The 18,436-nt window shown below is 49.7% G+C and overlaps 2 protein-coding genes across 3 annotated transcripts in view; both read left to right on the top strand.

The window, feature by feature from the left end:
* The first annotated feature begins 600 nt into the window (after positions 1-600).
* Positions 601-16,044, top strand: LOC115645278 (zinc finger protein 398-like). Of its 2 annotated transcripts, none has more exons than XM_030549679.1 (7): positions 601-681; positions 2,385-2,768; positions 6,354-6,480; positions 9,304-9,417; positions 9,553-9,612; positions 10,031-10,144; positions 12,650-16,044. In XM_030549679.1, exons 1-7 carry the CDS (start codon positions 658-660, stop codon positions 13,750-13,752), a joined length of 1,926 nt encoding a protein of 641 aa, XP_030405539.1. In that variant the 5' UTR covers positions 601-657; the 3' UTR covers positions 13,753-16,044. The 2 variants fall into 2 exon arrangements, with proteins under 2 accessions (XP_030405539.1, XP_030405540.1); XM_030549680.1 differs by having other exon boundaries at positions 12,653-16,044.
* Positions 16,045-17,479: 1,435 nt separating this feature from the next.
* Positions 17,480-18,436, top strand: part of LOC115647271 — a 46,307-nt gene continuing 45,350 nt past the window's right edge. The window contains exons 1-2 of the mRNA XM_030554174.1: positions 17,480-17,564; positions 18,214-18,350. Coding sequence (XP_030410034.1) covers positions 17,480-17,564; positions 18,214-18,350 — 222 coding nt within the window. The remainder of the gene's footprint in view (positions 17,565-18,213; positions 18,351-18,436) is intronic.

Here is an 18,436-nt window from a genome sequence, read left to right on the forward strand (position 1 = left end):
CGCCCACGCTCCGCCCCCTCCAGGCCCCGCCCTTGTGGGCTGTGTCGGGCCGGTGGCAGCGGGTGAGCCATGCCGGGCCCGTCCACTAGGGGGCAGTGGTGCGCGCACACGCGGGACTGTTCCGCGCCGGGCTATCCCCAGCCCACGTGGAAGATGGGCCCCGTGTGTGAGACCCTTGGGACCGGCCTCCCTCCCTCCCTCCCTCCGCCGGTCGGGGCAGGGATCTGATATTCACTGATACTCAGCGCGGCTCGTCTGCCAGTCAGGCCGCCCCAGTGCAGCCGGTGCTTGGGTGGGCCGGTCACGGGTGGCGCTGGCAGCAGAGAGCAGCGGCGCTCAGGCATGAAGCCCCTAGATGTGGGCAGATGCCGGGAAAGCGCCAGCAGCCGCCGGGCCGGTGTTGCCCAGTGGGGTGGGGGCAGCCGCAGGCCCCTAGAGCCGCCCCGGATGGAACCGGGGACGCGCGCTGCGGCCCGACCCCTGCAGGTGGCGCTGTTCTGGGCGCGGGGGCGCTGGCTCCCGGCATGCACTCTGCCTCCCGGCCTGGCCGCGCCGCCCAGCCCCGTCCGCTAGCGAGGCGGCGCCGGGTCTCTGCCCAGCCCGGAGCGGGAGCGGAGCTCGGCCGGGCCGGGCCCGCTGGAGAAGCCCGGGGGGGCCATGGCCGAGCGGGCCGCTGCCCAGGTAAGGGCCCGGCGGGCGGGGGAGCCTCGGGCCCCGGGAGCTTCTCCCCGCCCGGCCTGGGCCCCGGGAGCCGGGCCGCGGGGAGCGCGGGGCTGCCCGGCCGGGCGGGGGCTGAGCCCCGGGGAGCGGGGTGGCTCCCAGCGATCGGGGCTTTGGTGCTCCCCTAGCTGCAGGGACCGACCCGCCCCCGCTGGGCACAAATACCCTGAGCCGGGTTGTGCCAGACACCGCCCGGGACTTGCCTTTCACGCGGGAACACAGAGGCTCTCGGGAGACTGTTCCCGAGCAGCCCCGGAGCTTCCTGTGGGCTCCGCGCTCGGTCCTGTTGCCCTGGGCAGTCAGCGAGCGTCCCAGCTGTGCTCCGGGCTCCCCTGGGCAACAGTAAATCGCAGGCCCTGGTCAGAGCTTTACAATCCAAGGGACTGCTGCCCCCCCCACGAATCCTGGTGAAGACTGTGCAGCTCGCTGGGGTGCAAGGGTGGATTCAGTTGTAGGCTTGGGACCTAATGTTTAGACATGACTAGTGAGTATAACGAGGAGAAGGGAATGGATATGGGGCTCCGAAGAAGAAATAATCTTACAGCGGTATGATTATCGGTCAGCCAGTCAGGCCCTGATCCCGCACTGTTCCTTGGTGATGGCCTTCTGCTTTCACCTGGAGTCCTGTTGATTTCGGTGGGGCACTGCACAGGGTTTTGCCCACACAGAGCAGCCTGCAGGATTTGGGTATTGGATATATACATATTCTGATGGTTCAGTTAAGTTTTTTTATTTTTTCATTAAATGTATTACTATGGTTGAGTTGCTTTTTGTGGGCATGTAGAAGAAGTGAGTCTTAAGGAGGGGGTTGAATGAAATGTGTGTTGCAGCTTGACAGACAAGAATTGGTCAGGCCAGAATATTCTAAAGACAGAAAATAGCGGGATTGCTGTAATGAATTTAGAAAATCAGTAGCAGCTCTGTTGATGTAAGCTCGGGGGCAAGTCCCAGACCAATGTATTATAAACCTCTAAACATAGCTTCTAGTGAAAATGTTAACAGACCTTTTAACTATTCTATCCAGACTAGAATTGCAGAGTGCTCACATTATCCCATATGAAATTCCCATCCCAAATCTTGTTTTGAGGTTCAAACAGACCCAAAGCCTCAAATGAAATCTCAGTAGCAACCAGAGTTTTGCTTGGCTCTGTTGTAAACTGTCCCAGGTGTGTTAGCAAGGCTTATGAACCTTAGTGGTGCACATCATTTGAGTTTCCACTTTGTAATAATCCCAGCACAGATGGGTTGATGTGGTGTTGGTGGTTTTTATTACAATAATGACCAAAGGCCCCAACCAAGATCAGCACTTCAATGTGCTCCGCCTTCACAAACCCATAGCAAGAGACAGTTATTGCTCCAAATAGCTTCCCATGTAGACAAGAAGCAGGCACAGAGAGGTGAAATTACATGTCAGGTATTGCAGCACAGATCAGTAGCAGAGGTGGGAATAGAACCCAGGTCTCCTGACTACCAGTCCACTAGATCACATTGCGGTTTTGTTGGGGCTGTTTTGCACAACTCTAAATTTGACCGTATTAAAAACAAAGATCTAATCGCAAGAAGGTTGGAGCAGTGTGTAGCACGTGTTCTACTTTTATGTTTGTTTCTCTTCGCTAGAGGGGAACGTGAACCCAGCTCTCTTTAATTTTTGTCCTTGCAAACAGGCATCGGAATGGAACACAGAGGTACAAGCTCCCCTTATCCCAGATGTAAGTTTTATGAAAGAAAGCCCACTGCAGACTGCAGCTATTTCCTTGTGGACTGTGGTAGCTGCTGTTCAAGCTGTGGAGAGGAAAGTGGAGGCTCATGCTATGCGATTGCTGAATTTGGAGCGGAGATCAGGGGCAGCTGAGAAGAAATTTGTGGACTGCGAGAAAACAGTGGTAGAGTTTGGTAACCAACTGGAAAGTAAGTGGGCTGTGCTGGGAACTCTGATCCAGGAGTATGGGCTGCTGCAGAGAAAACTGGAGAACATGGAGAACCTGCTGAAGAACAGGAACTTCTGGATCCTAAGAATTCCCCCCGCTAGTAAAGGAGAAGACCCAAAGGTAACAGTAACCCATCTAGTACTTTAGTGTAAAACTAATGTGTACTGTGTCAGAGAAGTTTTTATATCCCTGTAAATCGCCGCTGTAAAATAGCCTGGCTGCAGGGAGTGGTCCGACTGGCTGCTAGCTGTGCTGCTTATTAAGCAAGTACTTGATCCACAAGATGCATGAAAGCAATTACGAAATGTGTATCCATTTTGCCCTGCCCTACTCCGATGTATCATGCGGAATGAGCCTTCTGCTGCAGTCCAGGAAACCGTTCAATATCAGTAAAAGGAAGAAATCTCATTTAAAAAAAAAACAAAAAAACCCAATAAATTTCATATAAAAATCCCTATATTAAAATAATATTATGCTTCCAAAGTGAAACACTTAAGTTTGGAAATGCCAAAATCCGTTGCTCCCCTAAGCTTAACTCTTCTGCTTGGTTCATATGCATTACAGTAATGTCCCTAGGTATGCATGATTACATTTTATTTTTTTCCTTGGGACCCAGGACCCTTGCCTGACACAATAAAAGTTGGGCACTATCTAGTGCGGTGTTTATCCCAGACTTTATCATGCCGTGACCCCCATTGGGTTCATCTCTGTTAATGTGACATGCCCCCGCCCCCAATAATTAGCATTCAGGGTGGATTTGCACAAACAAAAACTCCATTTTAACAGCCTATTTGAAAACTACTGATGGGTTGCCAGGCCCAGATTAACCAATACATACTCACACGAGGCCTTGACCACTGGACTATAATAAGGGATGGGCAACTGGCAGCCCGGGCGGGGGGCACGTGAAGCCTGCCAGATCATTTTATTTGGCCCACCACCCTGTGTGCAGAAAGGGGAGGGCTCTGCCCCCTTTGCCTTCCTCATCTCACTAGTTGCTCGTGTGTGGCTTGTGACTACCTGCTGGCCATTGAAGGCATGCTGCCCCTACTGCTACGAGAGCTTTCTATTGCCCTGGTAGCAGATGGTGCTGCCTAGCTGCCCAGAGAGCTCTTTGCTTTGAAGCTCTTTCATTTCATAGGCTACACTTGCAAATGTAACCTTCTTTTAACAAAGCTTTTTGGGTGGGATGTTGGATGCTTGCAAATTTTAGATGCCTGTTTCAAAGTATCTTCGACCAGCTGAGTAATGCTGCTTTCCAGGATAAGTGCATGGCTTAAAACTATAAGGTTTTTAATTTAATTGAATTTTGTTATTTTTAAAACGAGAGAACTAAACCAGAATCTCCGAATGGAAGTCTCCCAAACTTTAAGAAATGCAAGCTATAGATCTGACTTTCTGGGTCGGGACCATCTAAACAATTTCTATTTAAGCTTAAAAAATATATTTTGCTGAAACAGGTATATTAACCAAGCAAAGGATGGATGACAATGAATACAATGTGCTATTAGTCATAATGATCCACGGCCAGACATTCATCTGTTTTAAAATAAATATTTCAATGGGGAGGAAATCTATTGTCTGTTTTTATATGGATCACTTGATCATTACCTGTTCTGTTCACTCCCTCTGGGGCACCTGGCACTGTCAGCAGGCAGGACACTGGCCTAGATGGACTGACCCAGTAGGGCCGTTCTTATTTTACTTTTATTATAATTTATAGCTTTCTACATTGTTTATAAAAGGCAATGGTCGTGTTGCTTTCTTTAGAGGCATGTCACTTTCTACAGGCGCCTGTTTCTATTGTCTCATAGACTTTAAGGTCAGGAGGGACCATTATGATCATCTAGTCTGACCTGCTGCACAACGCAGGCCACAGAATCTCATGTCAAACTGGAATGACTTCACTGACTACTTCAGATTCTGCTGCAAGTGAAAGCAGGATCTGGCCCAAAGTCCCATACTATGTTTGGGGTGGCGTCCAGCCTACAGCTTTTACCAGTTGTCTTTCCACAAACTCCTACTAAGCCTGATGTTTTGAGCTGTACCTTGTTGCAGTTCAGTATCTGCGAACAGTGGAATAATACTTGATTCTAGAACATATTAAAAATAGGGGAAAATTGCCATGGGCAGTTAGTCACCTCTTGGTCCATAGGCTCTCCAGCACTTCAGAACCCGAGTGACCCACGTTAAATAGCATAGTTACGAGTAACGGGTTTCTGGGCTATCAGAATAGATGCACAGTGAAGTAATCTTACTGAGAGGAGCTTGGATTCCAGGGTGGTGTGTGGTATAAATACTCAAAAGACAAATGTTTGTACAGCGCAGGGGTTCTGAAACTGGGGGTTGGGACCCCTCAGGGGATCGCAAGGTTATTACATGGGGGGTCGCAAGCTGTCAGCCTCCACCCCAAACCCCGTTTTTCATCCAGCATTTATATGTTGTTAAATATATAAACAAGCGTTTTAACGTGTAAGGGGGGTTGCACTCGCTTGCTATGTGAAAGGGGTCACCAGTACAAAAGTTTGAGAACCACTGCTATAGTGCATGCAATGTTCTTCAGTACTGGATAAAGCAAAGTAGATTTTTGACGTGCAGCGATGTCAGCCCTAGGGAGCTGGTTAACAAGCAGAAGGTGAAAGGCATTTTTAAATAATACCTTAAACCAGGGGTGGGCAAACTTTTTTTGGCCTGAGGGCTACATCGGGGTTTCAAAAATGTATGGAGGGCCAGGTAGGGAAGGCTGTGCCTCCCCAGACAGCCTGGCCTCCGACCCCTCCCACTTCCCGACTTATCCAACCCCCCCTGCTCCTTGTCCCTTGACCACCACCACCCCGGGACCCTCGCCCCTAACTGCCCCCCCGGGACCCCACCCCCATCCAACACCCCCCGCTCCCTGATTTCCCCAACCCCTATCCACACCCCCATCCCCTGACGACAGGTCCCCTGGGACTCCTATGCCTATCCAACCTCCCCTGTCCCCTGACTGTGCCCCCTCCTGCACTTCCACCCTATCCAACTGCCCCCTGTCCCCTGACTTCCCCCTGAGGCCCCCTGCCCCGTTACCATGCCAGAGCCAGCCACGCCGCTGCACTGCCCAGTCGGGAGTTCAGGGGCTGACAGGACAGTCTCGTGGGCCAAATGTGGCCTGCGGGCTATAGTTTACCCACCTCTGCCTTAAACTGTCACTTAATCTATACAAATCCTCTTGAAATCAAAGGCTATAACTACACGCTGCTGACTTCTAAAATGCTTTGTCTAATTTTTTTAATACGGCAAATCAACTTTAAAGTTTCTGTGGGAATATTATTTAAAATGTTTTCCATATAAACATGACTAATCCACTTCCTCTGCCTCCCAACTCACAGTGCCATTGTCGCTCATACTGTATCTGATCTGGAGAGACCACCTCCAAGGGTGAGCAAGTAGTTCACTCCCCAAGCCCATTCCAGTCTCAACGCAGAGACTTCTAGCAAGGCCATTATTTGGTGCCAGTTTTCATGGTGGTTAATCTGGTGTGGACACCTGTTGCCTGGACATGGGATGGAGACCCACCTGCTTACATACTGGCCATTGGGCAGTCATCCCAAAGCTACATTTCTACAGTTTCCAACCTATTTCTCTGTTATACAAGGTGAAAGGATAGATGGTGTCAGGAGGTGATAGCAGCAGAAGGTACTGAATGTGTGACACTTGTGATTTCAGGTCCCAATGGCGTTTGATGATGTCTCAATCCAAATTCCCCGGGAGAAGTGGGAGAATTTGGAAGAGTGGCAGAAAGAGCTTTACAAGAATGTGATGAAGGGCAACTATGAGTCTTTGATCTCACTAGGTAAAGAGCAGTTTACACTTATTGGGGGCTTTGCAGTCTGACTTGATGAATTTCTTCTATTTCTTGGGGGCTTTGCAGTCTGACTTGATGAATTTCTTCTATTTCATGGCTGTTCTCAACTTCCTCTAATTTCTGGTGGATCAGCACCTATCTCAGACCCTGTGTGATAGACCAGCCCCACAAATCTTCCCAATTTAGAGAGATTTCAAAACATAAACGGGATTCCTGATCCCTCCACCTTCTGAGTTTTCTGGTACCGAGTTAATTGTGTTTGTGTAAGCTCAGCCATGTCCAGAAACCTGACCTATTTGTTGTGTGAAGTTGTTGCAAGATCTTCTGCATTAATGGCTATCTCAAGGCTTCTGCCCATGTTATACTAGAAACACACATTTTAAAAATTAGGACTTTACAAAAGGTTCACACAGAACCCTGAGCCACCTGATATTGGTGAGGATTGAGGTGCTGTTAATTTATGCAAATCTGAGAGTGCCAGCAAGTTGTGAGGAAGTGATTACTAGGTCCTTTCTCTGGAAACCGTCCCTTGATACAGACTGTCTGTCTTTCTGATTATTGAGCTGTCTTGAATCCCCCTTTCTATGGTGAGGATTATAGCAAGGCAACTCGGACAGTATCTGGAGGAGCCAAGGAAGTCTGAGCACAGGCAACTTTGTTTTAGACTGAATCCTTAGTTAGTGATCTCTTCCTGGCAAGGAATGAAGATCTCTCAGATACCTTTGATACCGCCAGCCTCATGGTATTCTGGACATGTCTGCATATCTTACTGTGCAGATTGACAGCTGCTCATGAATGGCAGCAGCGTTTTCTCTCGAGAGACGATGATGAGCTTTGGAGAAGTGCTCAACACATTTAGAGACCTGCCACTTCCTTGATATCCTGTAGCAGGGGTTGGCAGCTACGGCATGTGTGCCAGTGGTGGCACGCGAGCCGATTTTTAATGGCATGCCAAGGTCCTGGCCGCTGGCCCTGCTCAGCCTGCTGCCAGCCTGGGTGAAGGGAACCCCCGGCCGGTAGCGGGCTGAGCGGAGCCGGTAGTTGAGACCCCAGCTGGCAGGAACCCCAGACTGGCAGCAGGCTGAGTGGGGCCCCGGCCTTGCTCAGCCCGCTGCCAGCCCAGGGTCCCGGCTGCCGGTCCCACTCAGCCTGCTGCTGGCCTGGATGGATGGAACCCTGGGCTGGCAGCGGTCTGAGCGGGGCCAGCGGCTGGAACCCCGGCTGGCAGGAGCTGGTGGCCAGAACTCCAGACCGGCAGCAGGCTGAGCCGCTCAGCCCGCTGCCACTCTGGGCTTTTGGCCACTGGCCCCACTGAGCCCACCGCTGCTCTGGGATTCTGGCTGCCGGCCTCTTGCCAGCCAGGGTCCTGGCCGTCGCAGAGAAGAGAAAGTAAGGCGGGCCATGCATGCTCGGAGCCGGCCGATGCTGGGGCGCCCCGCTGCGGCTGGAGGCACGGCGCGTGGCGCGCTCTCAGCGGGGGTCCTGCTGGCTGCCAGAACTCTCCTGCAGGCTGGCGCTGGCGGCCCTGTGCACCGGACTAAGCAGCAGGCAGTCAGGCAAATGAAAGTGCCGGCGGGAGGCGCGGTGGAGGTGTCCCAGCCTGTCCTGCTGCCCCTCTCTCACCACTGTGGCTGGATACCAAGGCACTACAGGCACGTGCCGGCCCTGCAGCGTGCACGGTCCCTCGGGGGGAAGGGAACGGCAGGCCAGGGGGTCTTCTGCCGCTGCTCCCCATTTGCCTGCAGATGCAGTGCCCCCACATAGCTGGCCCACAGCTCCCCGGGCAGGAACCCATCCAGGTAACCCGTCTGCCACCGGGACTGTCCCAGGCCAGCCCCAAGCCCCACCCCCTCCAGGACTTCCCCCTACACACATACCCCAAGCCCCTGAGCCCCTCATGCCACCAAACCCTGACTTCTGCACCCCGTATGCTCCCAGTCCTAACTCCTGCATCAGCCACATCCCCGCATCCCAACCCCCTGCCCTGACTGCTCTCCCCTGCACCCTCACATTCCCAGCCCCTGAGCTCCTTCCCCTGAAGGGGGTTGCAATATGACAGTACCTGTAAGAAATGTAAGTTACTTTCACCCCTGCTGGAGCTTCAGACCAGCAGCGGACTGAGCGGAGCCGGCGGTGGGCTGAGCGGCTCGTCCCGCCGCTGATCTGGGGTTCTGGCTACCGGCCCTGCTCAGCCCACTGCCATCCTGGGGTACCTGCAGCCAGCCCAGGGCTCTGCTCCTGGCCTCAACCCAGCGCTCTTCAGTCACCCCCTGCTTTAGCCCACACTGGAAAACTCAGCAAGGAAAAGGGAGGGCAAGGATCACACTAAACTGATAAGATCTCCATTTTAATTTTATTTTAAAAGAAGTTTCTTAAATATTTTTAAAACCTTATTTATTTTAAATACAATAATAGTTTATTTATATAATATAGATTTATAGAGAGAGACTGTCTCAAAACGTTAAAATGTATTACCGACTCGCGAAACCTTAAATTACTGTGAACTTGGCACACCACTTCTGAAAGGTTGCCTACCCCGTCCCACAGGTTGCCTTTATTCTCCAGCAGCACAGGAAAGCCCAGCAGTCTGCATTTTGGGTCTGTGTGAGGGAACCCCCCCATCCTACAAAGAGCTCCCATTTTCCAGCAGACATTTGTTCTTCTGCATGATCTTCGTTCACCGTTGCTTACATCTGTGCAGATTACCCGTCTCTTCCAGAGAGGCAAGGAGGTTGGCTTAAAACCGGGAGAACCCCTTTAAAACTAAAATCAGTACTTCCTATATCCTCAATACCTCTTTCCCCTGAACAGATCATGCCATGTCCAAGCCTGATATTTTATCGCGGATTGAACAAGGGGAGGAGCTCTGTGTTGGGGAGACACAGGACTTGGAAGTGCGAGAGATCCCTACAGAGTCTACTACAGGTGAGTAACAGACTGAAATGGAAAAGTGAGTGCAGTTAAAAGCAGGGAATTCCACCAAAGAATAGAAATATATGAGGAAAAAACCACATGAGCTTGATAAGTTTTTTTTAATTTACAGTTTTCTTATCTTTGCAGGTGTCATTCATGACTTTCCACCTGCCCCAGGTACTTCTATCTCTGCCGGTCCCAGCACAGGTAATACAAAAAATCTACTTGCAACACTGAATGCAGTTAATGTCGAGAATCCTGCTCATGTAGTCACAGCTTAAATTTCTGTGAGCAGGTTCTGATTATCCTGCTCTTGCACCAGTCTCTCCTTGTTCTGGCTCTTCAGAGAATTCGGATCATCTGACCTATTCACCCCATATTTTTTAATTTCCATTTTAACGTGTACACCCCCTCAGAATGTGCATCTCTTCCAGCAAAGACACAGTCAAATACACCAGTGGTATATGCTAATGCAAGTCTCCACTGAAGTCAGCGGCGTTGGGCCAGTTTGCTCCAACTGGATACTTGATCCATTGTGTTTGTTTCAGATCAGCTCTCAAATACTGAGTAACGTGTTCCGTGGATTATAGATAAGCTGTGATGTCACCCTTTTTACTCTGAACAGAATCTCCCATTTCTACCACGGACATTATGTCATGGATTAAACAAGAAGAGGAGCAGAGCATACGGGCTCAAGAGAATGCTAAGGAAAGAGAAACACATAGAAGTACCTGCACCAGTGAGTACAGGAGTGAAATAACTGAGGAACAGTGAGTAAATTGCCTGGGAGTTACTTTCCTAAGGCGACTAGTCCTCTGGATTTGTTGGGAGGCCCAGGCAGTGCCATCTCTCTGTGCGTTTTGGGTTTAGAGTGCCATCCTGGAGGGAGGACATTCACTGTGGATGCAGCTCCAATGGAAAGACAGATGCAGGGCTTTGCTAATGAGTCAGAGGTGAAGGGGCAGCTGTTAGACTTCCTGAGAGGTGCAGATGGAGAATCCACTTGGGAAAGTTTTCAGCAGCTGTGTGGGCTAGGAACCCTAGTTGCCCAAACATAGAGAGACTGGGGATATGAATCATTTTTCCTCTCCTCCTGGAAAGAGGGCCCATCTCTTGTGACTGATCTCCACAGAACTGGATTTGGTCTTCAGTTTCTCTGTTAGCAAGAATGGCCCAAAAGGCAGAGTCTGGTGTAGAGAACCAGAAGGAAACAGACTGCAATATGACTGATTTCCTCCAGTGTTGGGATTGAGGGGCCTGTAACATTCAGTTTTTATTTTATTTAAATTTTAAAGGTGTTTTATTGCTAAAAGAACCAGTAGTTGCCCATTCAGTATTCATCCATGCTCGACACGGTACATACCAGCTAATACCACTTGGCCAGATAAAATGAATATTAATACTTCAACGATTTTTTGACAGCACTTGTAAATCTCTTGTAAGCCTATTAATTCTTATACAGTTGGGAATATTGTTTTTCCTCTCTCCATAACAGTGAAAGCTTCACTCCGCTCCATAAGAGGTTTTTATTCCTATATATAAAACTTTCTGTAAACAGATGAGCCCTGATCCTCCCCTGACCTCTGCACAGTTCTCCATCTGTGCAGAACATCTTGCAAGATTGGGGCTTAAAACACTAATCACGTGTACGTACAAAGCTGGTTCCATACAGCACAAGGCTTTTCTGTGACTCTGATTTCTGGGTAGAAGTCCACAGTTTCTCTTTGGAAACATTATAGGGAATGATCTTGTATTTTGAAAAGCACTAGGAAATCAGAGTGACTGTCCCCTTTTATCTTGGTGTGAGTGAATGCAGATCTAGATTCATGTATTCCAGCTTCTTAGTTCCAAAGCTTTGGATTTAGACTTTTCTTAGAAGTGAAACTCATCACAAAAGAACTCAGCTCAAAATTTCTTCTTGGTGTAATGCACTAGGAAGAAAGTGGAAGATTTTCACTCAGCTTCTGTCCCGCACCTGTTGTATGATCATGTAGTAGATAAGGTTTAGGGCCAGCTGCATTGTTGTTTTGGTGGAAAATAATGGGACGTGACAAGAATGATTCTTAGAGCTCCATTTTTGACTAGTCAGTCTAGAGGCCAGTTTGGGGTGAGAAGCTAGTCTAATGGAGAACTCTCTGTAAATAGCTGGATATAGATAACTTCCTAAACAAGAGTGGGCAAACTTTTTGGCCCAAGGGCTACATCTGGGTGGGGAAATTGTATGCAGGGCCATGAATGTAGGGCTGGGGCAGGGGTTTGGGGTGTGAGGGGGTGCGGTGTGCAGGTTGGGGTGCAGGAGGAGGTACAGAGTGTGGGAGAGGGCTCAGGGCAGGGGTGAGGGGGCTCAGGGCAGGGGGTTGTGGTGCAGGAGGGCTTGCAGGGTGTGGGAGGGGGCTCAGGGCAGGGGATTGGGGTGCAGTAGGGGGTGCGGAGTGTGTGAGGGGGCTCGGGTGTAGGAGGGGGTGTGGACTGTGGAGGGGATCAGGGCAGGGGGTTGGGGTGCAGGAGGTGTGTGGCAGGGGGCTCAAGACGGGTTTGAGGGCCGGGGGTTGGGGTGGAGGAGGGATGCGGGCTCCGGCCCGGCGCTGCTTACCTTGAGCAGCTCTAGGGTGGCAGTGGTATGCAGCGGGGCTAAGGCAGGCACCCCGCGCTGCTCCCAGAAGTGGCCAGCATGTCCGGCAGTGGTTCCTGGGGTTGGGATGGCGGTTGGTAGCTCTACCACATGCTGCCCTGTCTGTGAGTACCACCCCCAAAGCTCCCATTGGCTGTAGTTCCCTGTTCCCGGCCAGTGAGGGCTGCGGGGGGTGGTGCCTGCAGGCAAGGGCAGTGCATGGAGCCCTCTAACACCACCCCCGGCCCCCTCCAGGGACCACAGGGACATGATGCCAACTGCTTCTGGGAGCGGCGTGGGGCCAGGGCAGGCAGGGAGCCTGCTTTAGCCCTGCTGCACCATGGGGCTGGCAATCCCACGAGCCGAATTGAAAGCCCCGACAGGCTGTAGTTTGCCCTTCCCTGTCCTAGTACCTACAGACTGAGAGTAAAATCTTTCTTACCTGGCAGTGTCTCAACAGATCATTCCTAGCACGTTTGTAGCATGTGCAGAAGAGAAATCTAATCTGACTTCATGGGATTCCATTATGAATTAGAAATCTCCAATTTTGAGGGGTTTCTTTATTCCAAATTGATGCATAAGTAATGTAAGGATTATCTCTCTCCCCTCTCCCCCCCCCCCCCCCCCTTCTAGCAGATGATAGGATCTTGGTCAAACATGAAGAGCGTCCTGAGGAGAGAGGTCCTGTGACCCAGGAACTGCCTGTGACCTTATCAGGAAGATCAGAAGCATGCATTTTCCAGGTAGCCAGCTGTGAAAATCAGCCCAACTCAAACATGCAGCTCATCTCAAACACAACCCCTACAGCAAACAATCTGGGGGAATCCACTCAAGGTGAAACAGAGTTTGGTCAATTTCCAAACGTCGCCGCCCAACAGGGAAGCCAACTGGGGGAGAGACCATATTTGTGCAGTGAGTGTGGGAGGTGCTTCAGCCGGAAAGACATCTTCATATCACATCAGAGAACCCACACAGCCGAGAAACCCTATTCCTGCTCTGAGTGCGGAAAAAAGTTTGCCCAGCAATCCAACCTGAACAACCACTTCCGGCTCCACACAGGTGAGAGGCTTTATGTGTGTTCACAGTGCGGGAAGAGCTTCATCCACCAGTCCAGGCTCACCTACCATTACAGAGTCCACACGGGAGAGCGGCCCTACATGTGCACAGAGTGCGGGAAGGGCTTCACCGAGCAATCCAAATTAACAAACCACTATCGAATCCATACAGGCGAGAGGCCACACACCTGTGCCGAGTGTGGGAAGAGCTTCAGTCTGAAGATAAGCCTTATAATTCACCAGAGAAACCACGCCAAGGAAAGGCCTTATGAATGCACTGAATGCGGCTTAAACTTCAATTGTCACTCAGGACTCATCAGGCACCAGATGATTCACACGGGGGAGCGACCCTATAAATGCACAGACTGTGGGAAAGGCTTCATGCGGAAGGAGCATCTTCTGAACCACCAGCGACTGCACACGGGAGAGAGACCCTACCAATGTACGGTATGCGGGAAAAGCTTCATTCGGAAGCATCATCTTCTGAAACATCAGCGGATCCACACTGGGGAGCGGCCCTACCAGTGCGCTGAGTGTGGCAAGAGCTTTAGGTATAAACAGTCGCTCAAAGATCACCTGAGAATTCATAGTGCAGAGCAGGGGCAGCCGGAAATTTCTCAGGGTCTTTTGCAGGAAATAGAAACTGGGCTCCTTGATGTTAAAATAGAAAATACATGGTAGTATGATTGTAAGTAGTCAGTTGCGTAATAAAAGTACATCAGCTCCAGCAAATTGGAAGAGGATGTTATCACATTATAAAGGTAAGGAAAAGCAGACGTTGAAACTTCCCTCTCTTAGAGGAGCACACTCATGAGCTTCTAAATCCATGAGCCCTTGAGAAGAAAGAATGCTCAGTGTGCTCATGTGAACTCTACAAAGGGGAAGAGAAAGGCATGAACCTTGGCTCTGTCTGTCAAACTCATTATTGAGATTATTTTTACCTTAGAGTTGGTCTAACTCCTGTTTGAAGATTTTCCCGGTTAAAGCTTACCTTGCTGTGTATGTCAATCTGTTATACACACTGTATAAAAATGTCTTGAATCGTTAATTTGAGCAGTCAATGCTTTTCTTTAGTTCTTGGACTTTATTTTAGGGAAAACAGGAACAAGAGGTTAGATGTGACCCAGGTGAGAACTTTGTTTAAAAATAATAATAATCACTTGTTTTAAAAACCAATACCGTTAGGATCCTGCAGTGTTTTACAGATTAAACGCTTTCCAAAAAAGCGTCATCAGCATGAACCATGTCTTGGAAAACTTGAGTGGTCACTTCTGAGAATTCACTGATTTAAAAAAAAATATATGCAGCAGAGTTAATGTAGTTTTTATAAGATAGTCCAGTGTTGTTTGCATGCATAACACTGCCGATATCAAGTGTAAGACCACTGTTTATAAACCAAGCATTTATTACTTCGTGAATTTATTAAGTGTTGGGTTTTCTTTCTCTCAAAAAAGACAAGATTTTTGCAGTTCCTCAGTATTTAAAAGTCTAGTGACTGGAAACAAAAGTGGGATTTCTGTACATATGGGAAACGGGAGAACTACATAAAAAAATTATCAGAACTTTTGTTTTAAAGATTTATTTTTCTCCCCCAGCTATGCCACTGAAATAATGTTGTAATACTGTGATCACTTCATTAACGAACACCTTTCTATACTGGAATATGAATGGCCCTACAGCCTGTACCTGGCACTGTTTGTACACAGATTCCAGGAAGAACATTTTTCTTTGGCTGGTAGGGAATGTAATTCTTCTGAGGCACTTTGTTCTCCATGGTTTAAACATTGATGGACAGAGGATAATGTGGGTCTGTGCTTCTATATAGGTCTTTATTACATGGCTTAGTCACATGTGCAAAGTGTTAGCGCCAAATTAAGGCTCTGATCACTTAACTTCTTGAGACTGAACAGACTGCTCACCTGGATCACGCCCTGCTGAAGACAGAGGGGCTCTGTGTGGACACAAGTGCCCACATGCAGGAAGTTGCAGGATTGGGGCCTAAATTTGACTGTATATGCACCAAGGCCTTGATCCAGTTTCCCTTGAAGCAATGGGTTTTTTCCATTGGCTTCAGTGGGCTTTGTGGCAGGCTGTCAGTGTGTTAAAATATAGAAAACTCAGGACCAAGAAGACCCTGCAGTTGTGACATTTAGTATAGTAGTTGGGGCTTGTTTGGGGAGGGAGATGTTCTGATTTTTGCTTTGCTGCTGCTTTTAGGCTTCCTAGTTATCCTGTAAAGAGCCAAACTCCTGGGAAAAAAAAATCTTTGCAAAAGTAAAATAAATATCTTCCACCATGCTTAGGAGCCAGGTCTTCAATCTCTGAATCAGAACAAAAATTTGTGAGGGGGAGACACTGAAACTCAGTATTTTTTTTTTCCATTTACATGAATTGCAGCTGGCTGCTAATAGTGTTAGCATCAGAGCAGTGCATGCCCCTGGGGACTTAACATGAAGCTACTGCAGTGCATTCAGGTCAAAAACATCTTTGTAAAGATTATAGTATATGCTGGATGCAGGAGAATATTGACCTGAGGCTTCAGAGCTGAGCACTGTCCAGTCCTCTCAGCATTTTGGCCTGTTGTTGGTAGTTTGAGTAAAAAGGAATAACTCTGCAGTTACAGGGGCTATGTTCCACCAGTAGTCGCTATGGCAACAGTTTTTCTCCTTTTTCTAATCTCAGCTCACATGATCAAGTACAGTACATCCATTCCTGTTTACTGCTATTCTCAGTCTGCTCTTGAAAATAGGTGAGGATGCAGAAAATACCTCTCAGCAGCCTGGGGTGTAATCATCCTTTGAGATATAGTCAATGCCATTGTGTTAATCTAAATCACTGTGAACACATCCATACAACCTTTTATGTAAAGTCTCTGCTTTTGTATAAACTGCCAGCACTTGAATAATTTTAACGTCTTTAGTGTGAAAGCTTGTGTGTTAACTTTTATGGACCAATAAATGGTACTACCTGATGTATCCTGTCTGCTGTGTTTTAACATGTTGTAGCAGATGTTTTGTCTGATGTAACACAGGAGGTCATCTGCAGCATGAGCGTTGTCCCAAGATGGATGGACTCTCCTGCAGCTAAAATCCTCTTCCTAGCAGCCTCTTTCTTGTCATCACCTCTCCTTTCTTCCCATCTTGTGTGTGCTGCAGCTAGTCAATGGAGTTTGCTGGGTCAGTAAATGGCAAGCTGCAAAACGGAAGAGAAAAAATGTGCTCACAGTGGAAGCTGTTTGGGACAGGGAATCCTTTGACTTTTTGTACCCTATCTCATACAATGGAGTCCTGCTTCGTGCCTGCAACTCCTAGGTGCTACTGCCATACAACTAAACGTTTCAACCTTGCATAAGACCTGTAGTTTTAAACAATGTTTAAACCACTTTGACACAGTTTAAAACATAGTTCTAGTTGAAAAAGTGTAAATGCACTTTAGCTCGCCAGTGTGGAAAGAGGCCTTTTAAGGGAACTAGAAATGATTTTTGAACACAACTTCTTGTACCATTTCTCAGGATGTGTGGTTTAACTGGTTCAGCAAGAGCAGTGCAAGGTGTAATTCTAACCTGAAAAGTGAAATTGAAAATAGCATCTTCTTACTCAAAAGATCTGCTCTTATGTGTATTGCGAGCCTTAGCTCCTGACTTCATTAACAAAAATTAGTTTTTCTCCTGCTCCCCCCTTTTAAGTCTGCAGAGCTAACACAGTTGAGAGAATGAGCTGGAGTCTATTCCTTCATGTGCTCGTTGACAGAGTTGTTTACTACATCCTAAGCAGTTACACCTCTGTAAACCTATTGAAAGCAATGAGGTGTCATGGCTGTTGAGGGCTTAATTTGGGGATGTATAAAACAGACCCTGGCCTGATTCAGATGAACCCAGTCTGAGATTGCAGGGCTGGGAAAAACAAATGTTACTTATTAAATGTGCTCATGCTACAAAGAAATAATGGAATGACAGTAAACAAGCCCCCACAATGCCAGTTTGAGACGTGCTTTTCAGAACAGAAATACACTTTTTAAAGAGTGTGTAGATTCGTTACAAGAGTCTGAAAGCTCCATAACAGAGGGTGGTGCTATAAAACCCCTTCTTTAGTGCTTTACATTCCCAGTGCCCTGTATCAAGAGGAATTGGTGCTCTTCACCTGTTTGCGGGTGGCCTGTAATATACAAGGTCAGACTAGAGCTGCTAGTCCCTTCTATCCTTTAACTATATGACCATGCATCAGGTTCACCTGCAAACCATGTGCTGCCATTGGCAGTGGGGGCTGCTGCCAGAGATGACTAGAGCAGTGGGGGAAATTAAAGGGATAAAATTAATGTATTCACAAAGTATGTCTAGGGTTTTTTCTCCTGGACTGTACAGCCCAAAGGAATTATGGAGCCAGTCGTGAGGTAGGCTCAAATACTGGCCATGGTTCTATGGGAGGAACAGGGCTGTAAGCTGGCTCTGCACCGGGCGGGCCAGTCCAAACAGGGTGTGGCTGGTGTGCACAGAGGTAAGAGCTCACACACATACTCCTTATTCCCATCCCCACCCTGTGCCTCATGCTCGTCTCCACACAGGAGCCTTGTGAAGCTTCACTTGTAGGACACAGTTCCGCAGTATTGTGGAGCCAGGGCTTCAGCCCTTGCAGGGCCCAACAGCAGTGCTGCAAGGAGGGGGAATTGCTGTTTTAGTTTTATGCCTTAGAGGCAGTAATGGGGGGTGAGGGGGAGGCGTCTATCAGCTGCGAGCTTGGTGCAGATGCTCCCCCTCCTTTAATTTCCGCGGCAGCTAAGCAGGAGGCCAGGCCCATGTTCCCGGCAGCGGGAGGGACCCCGCATGGGAGCAGGTCATCAGCACGGGCCCAAGGGCTGGCGTCAGAGGGGCGGCCCCAGGCAGGAGCGGGAATCGTGGGTGTGGAGCTGGACAGATGCAAAACTGGCTGTGGGCGGCGGGAGGCCTCCAGGGCTGTGAGTCCCGGGCTGAGTTAAGCGCCCGCCCCACAGGGTGACGCACGTTCCCTAGGGAGAGCGCGGCCGGGCGCTGCTCCCTGCCCGCTCCGCAGGCGGCCCCGGGTTCAAATCCTGCGGGAACTGCGGGCTGATGCTGTGTGCGCGGCCGCTCCCGGGCCCCGGCTGCGCTCGCTCTGCTCCGCCCGGCAGCGGGGCCGGCCCGTGGCGAGGCGGCGCCGGGACTCTGCCCAGCCCGGAGCGGGAGCGGAGCTCGGCCGGGCCGGGCCCGCTGGAGAAGCCCCGCCCGCCGGCCCGGGGGGGCCATGGCCGAGCGGGCCGCTGCCCAGGTAAGGGCCCGGCGGGCGGGGGAGCCTCGGGCCCCGGGAGCCGGGCCGCCCGGCCGAGCGGGGGCTGAGCCCTGGGGACTCGGCTG

The sequence above is a fragment of the Gopherus evgoodei genome, chromosome 2 (assembly GCF_007399415.2).
Source record: "Gopherus evgoodei ecotype Sinaloan lineage chromosome 2, rGopEvg1_v1.p, whole genome shotgun sequence".
Lineage (NCBI taxonomy): Eukaryota > Metazoa > Chordata > Testudines > Testudinidae > Gopherus > Gopherus evgoodei.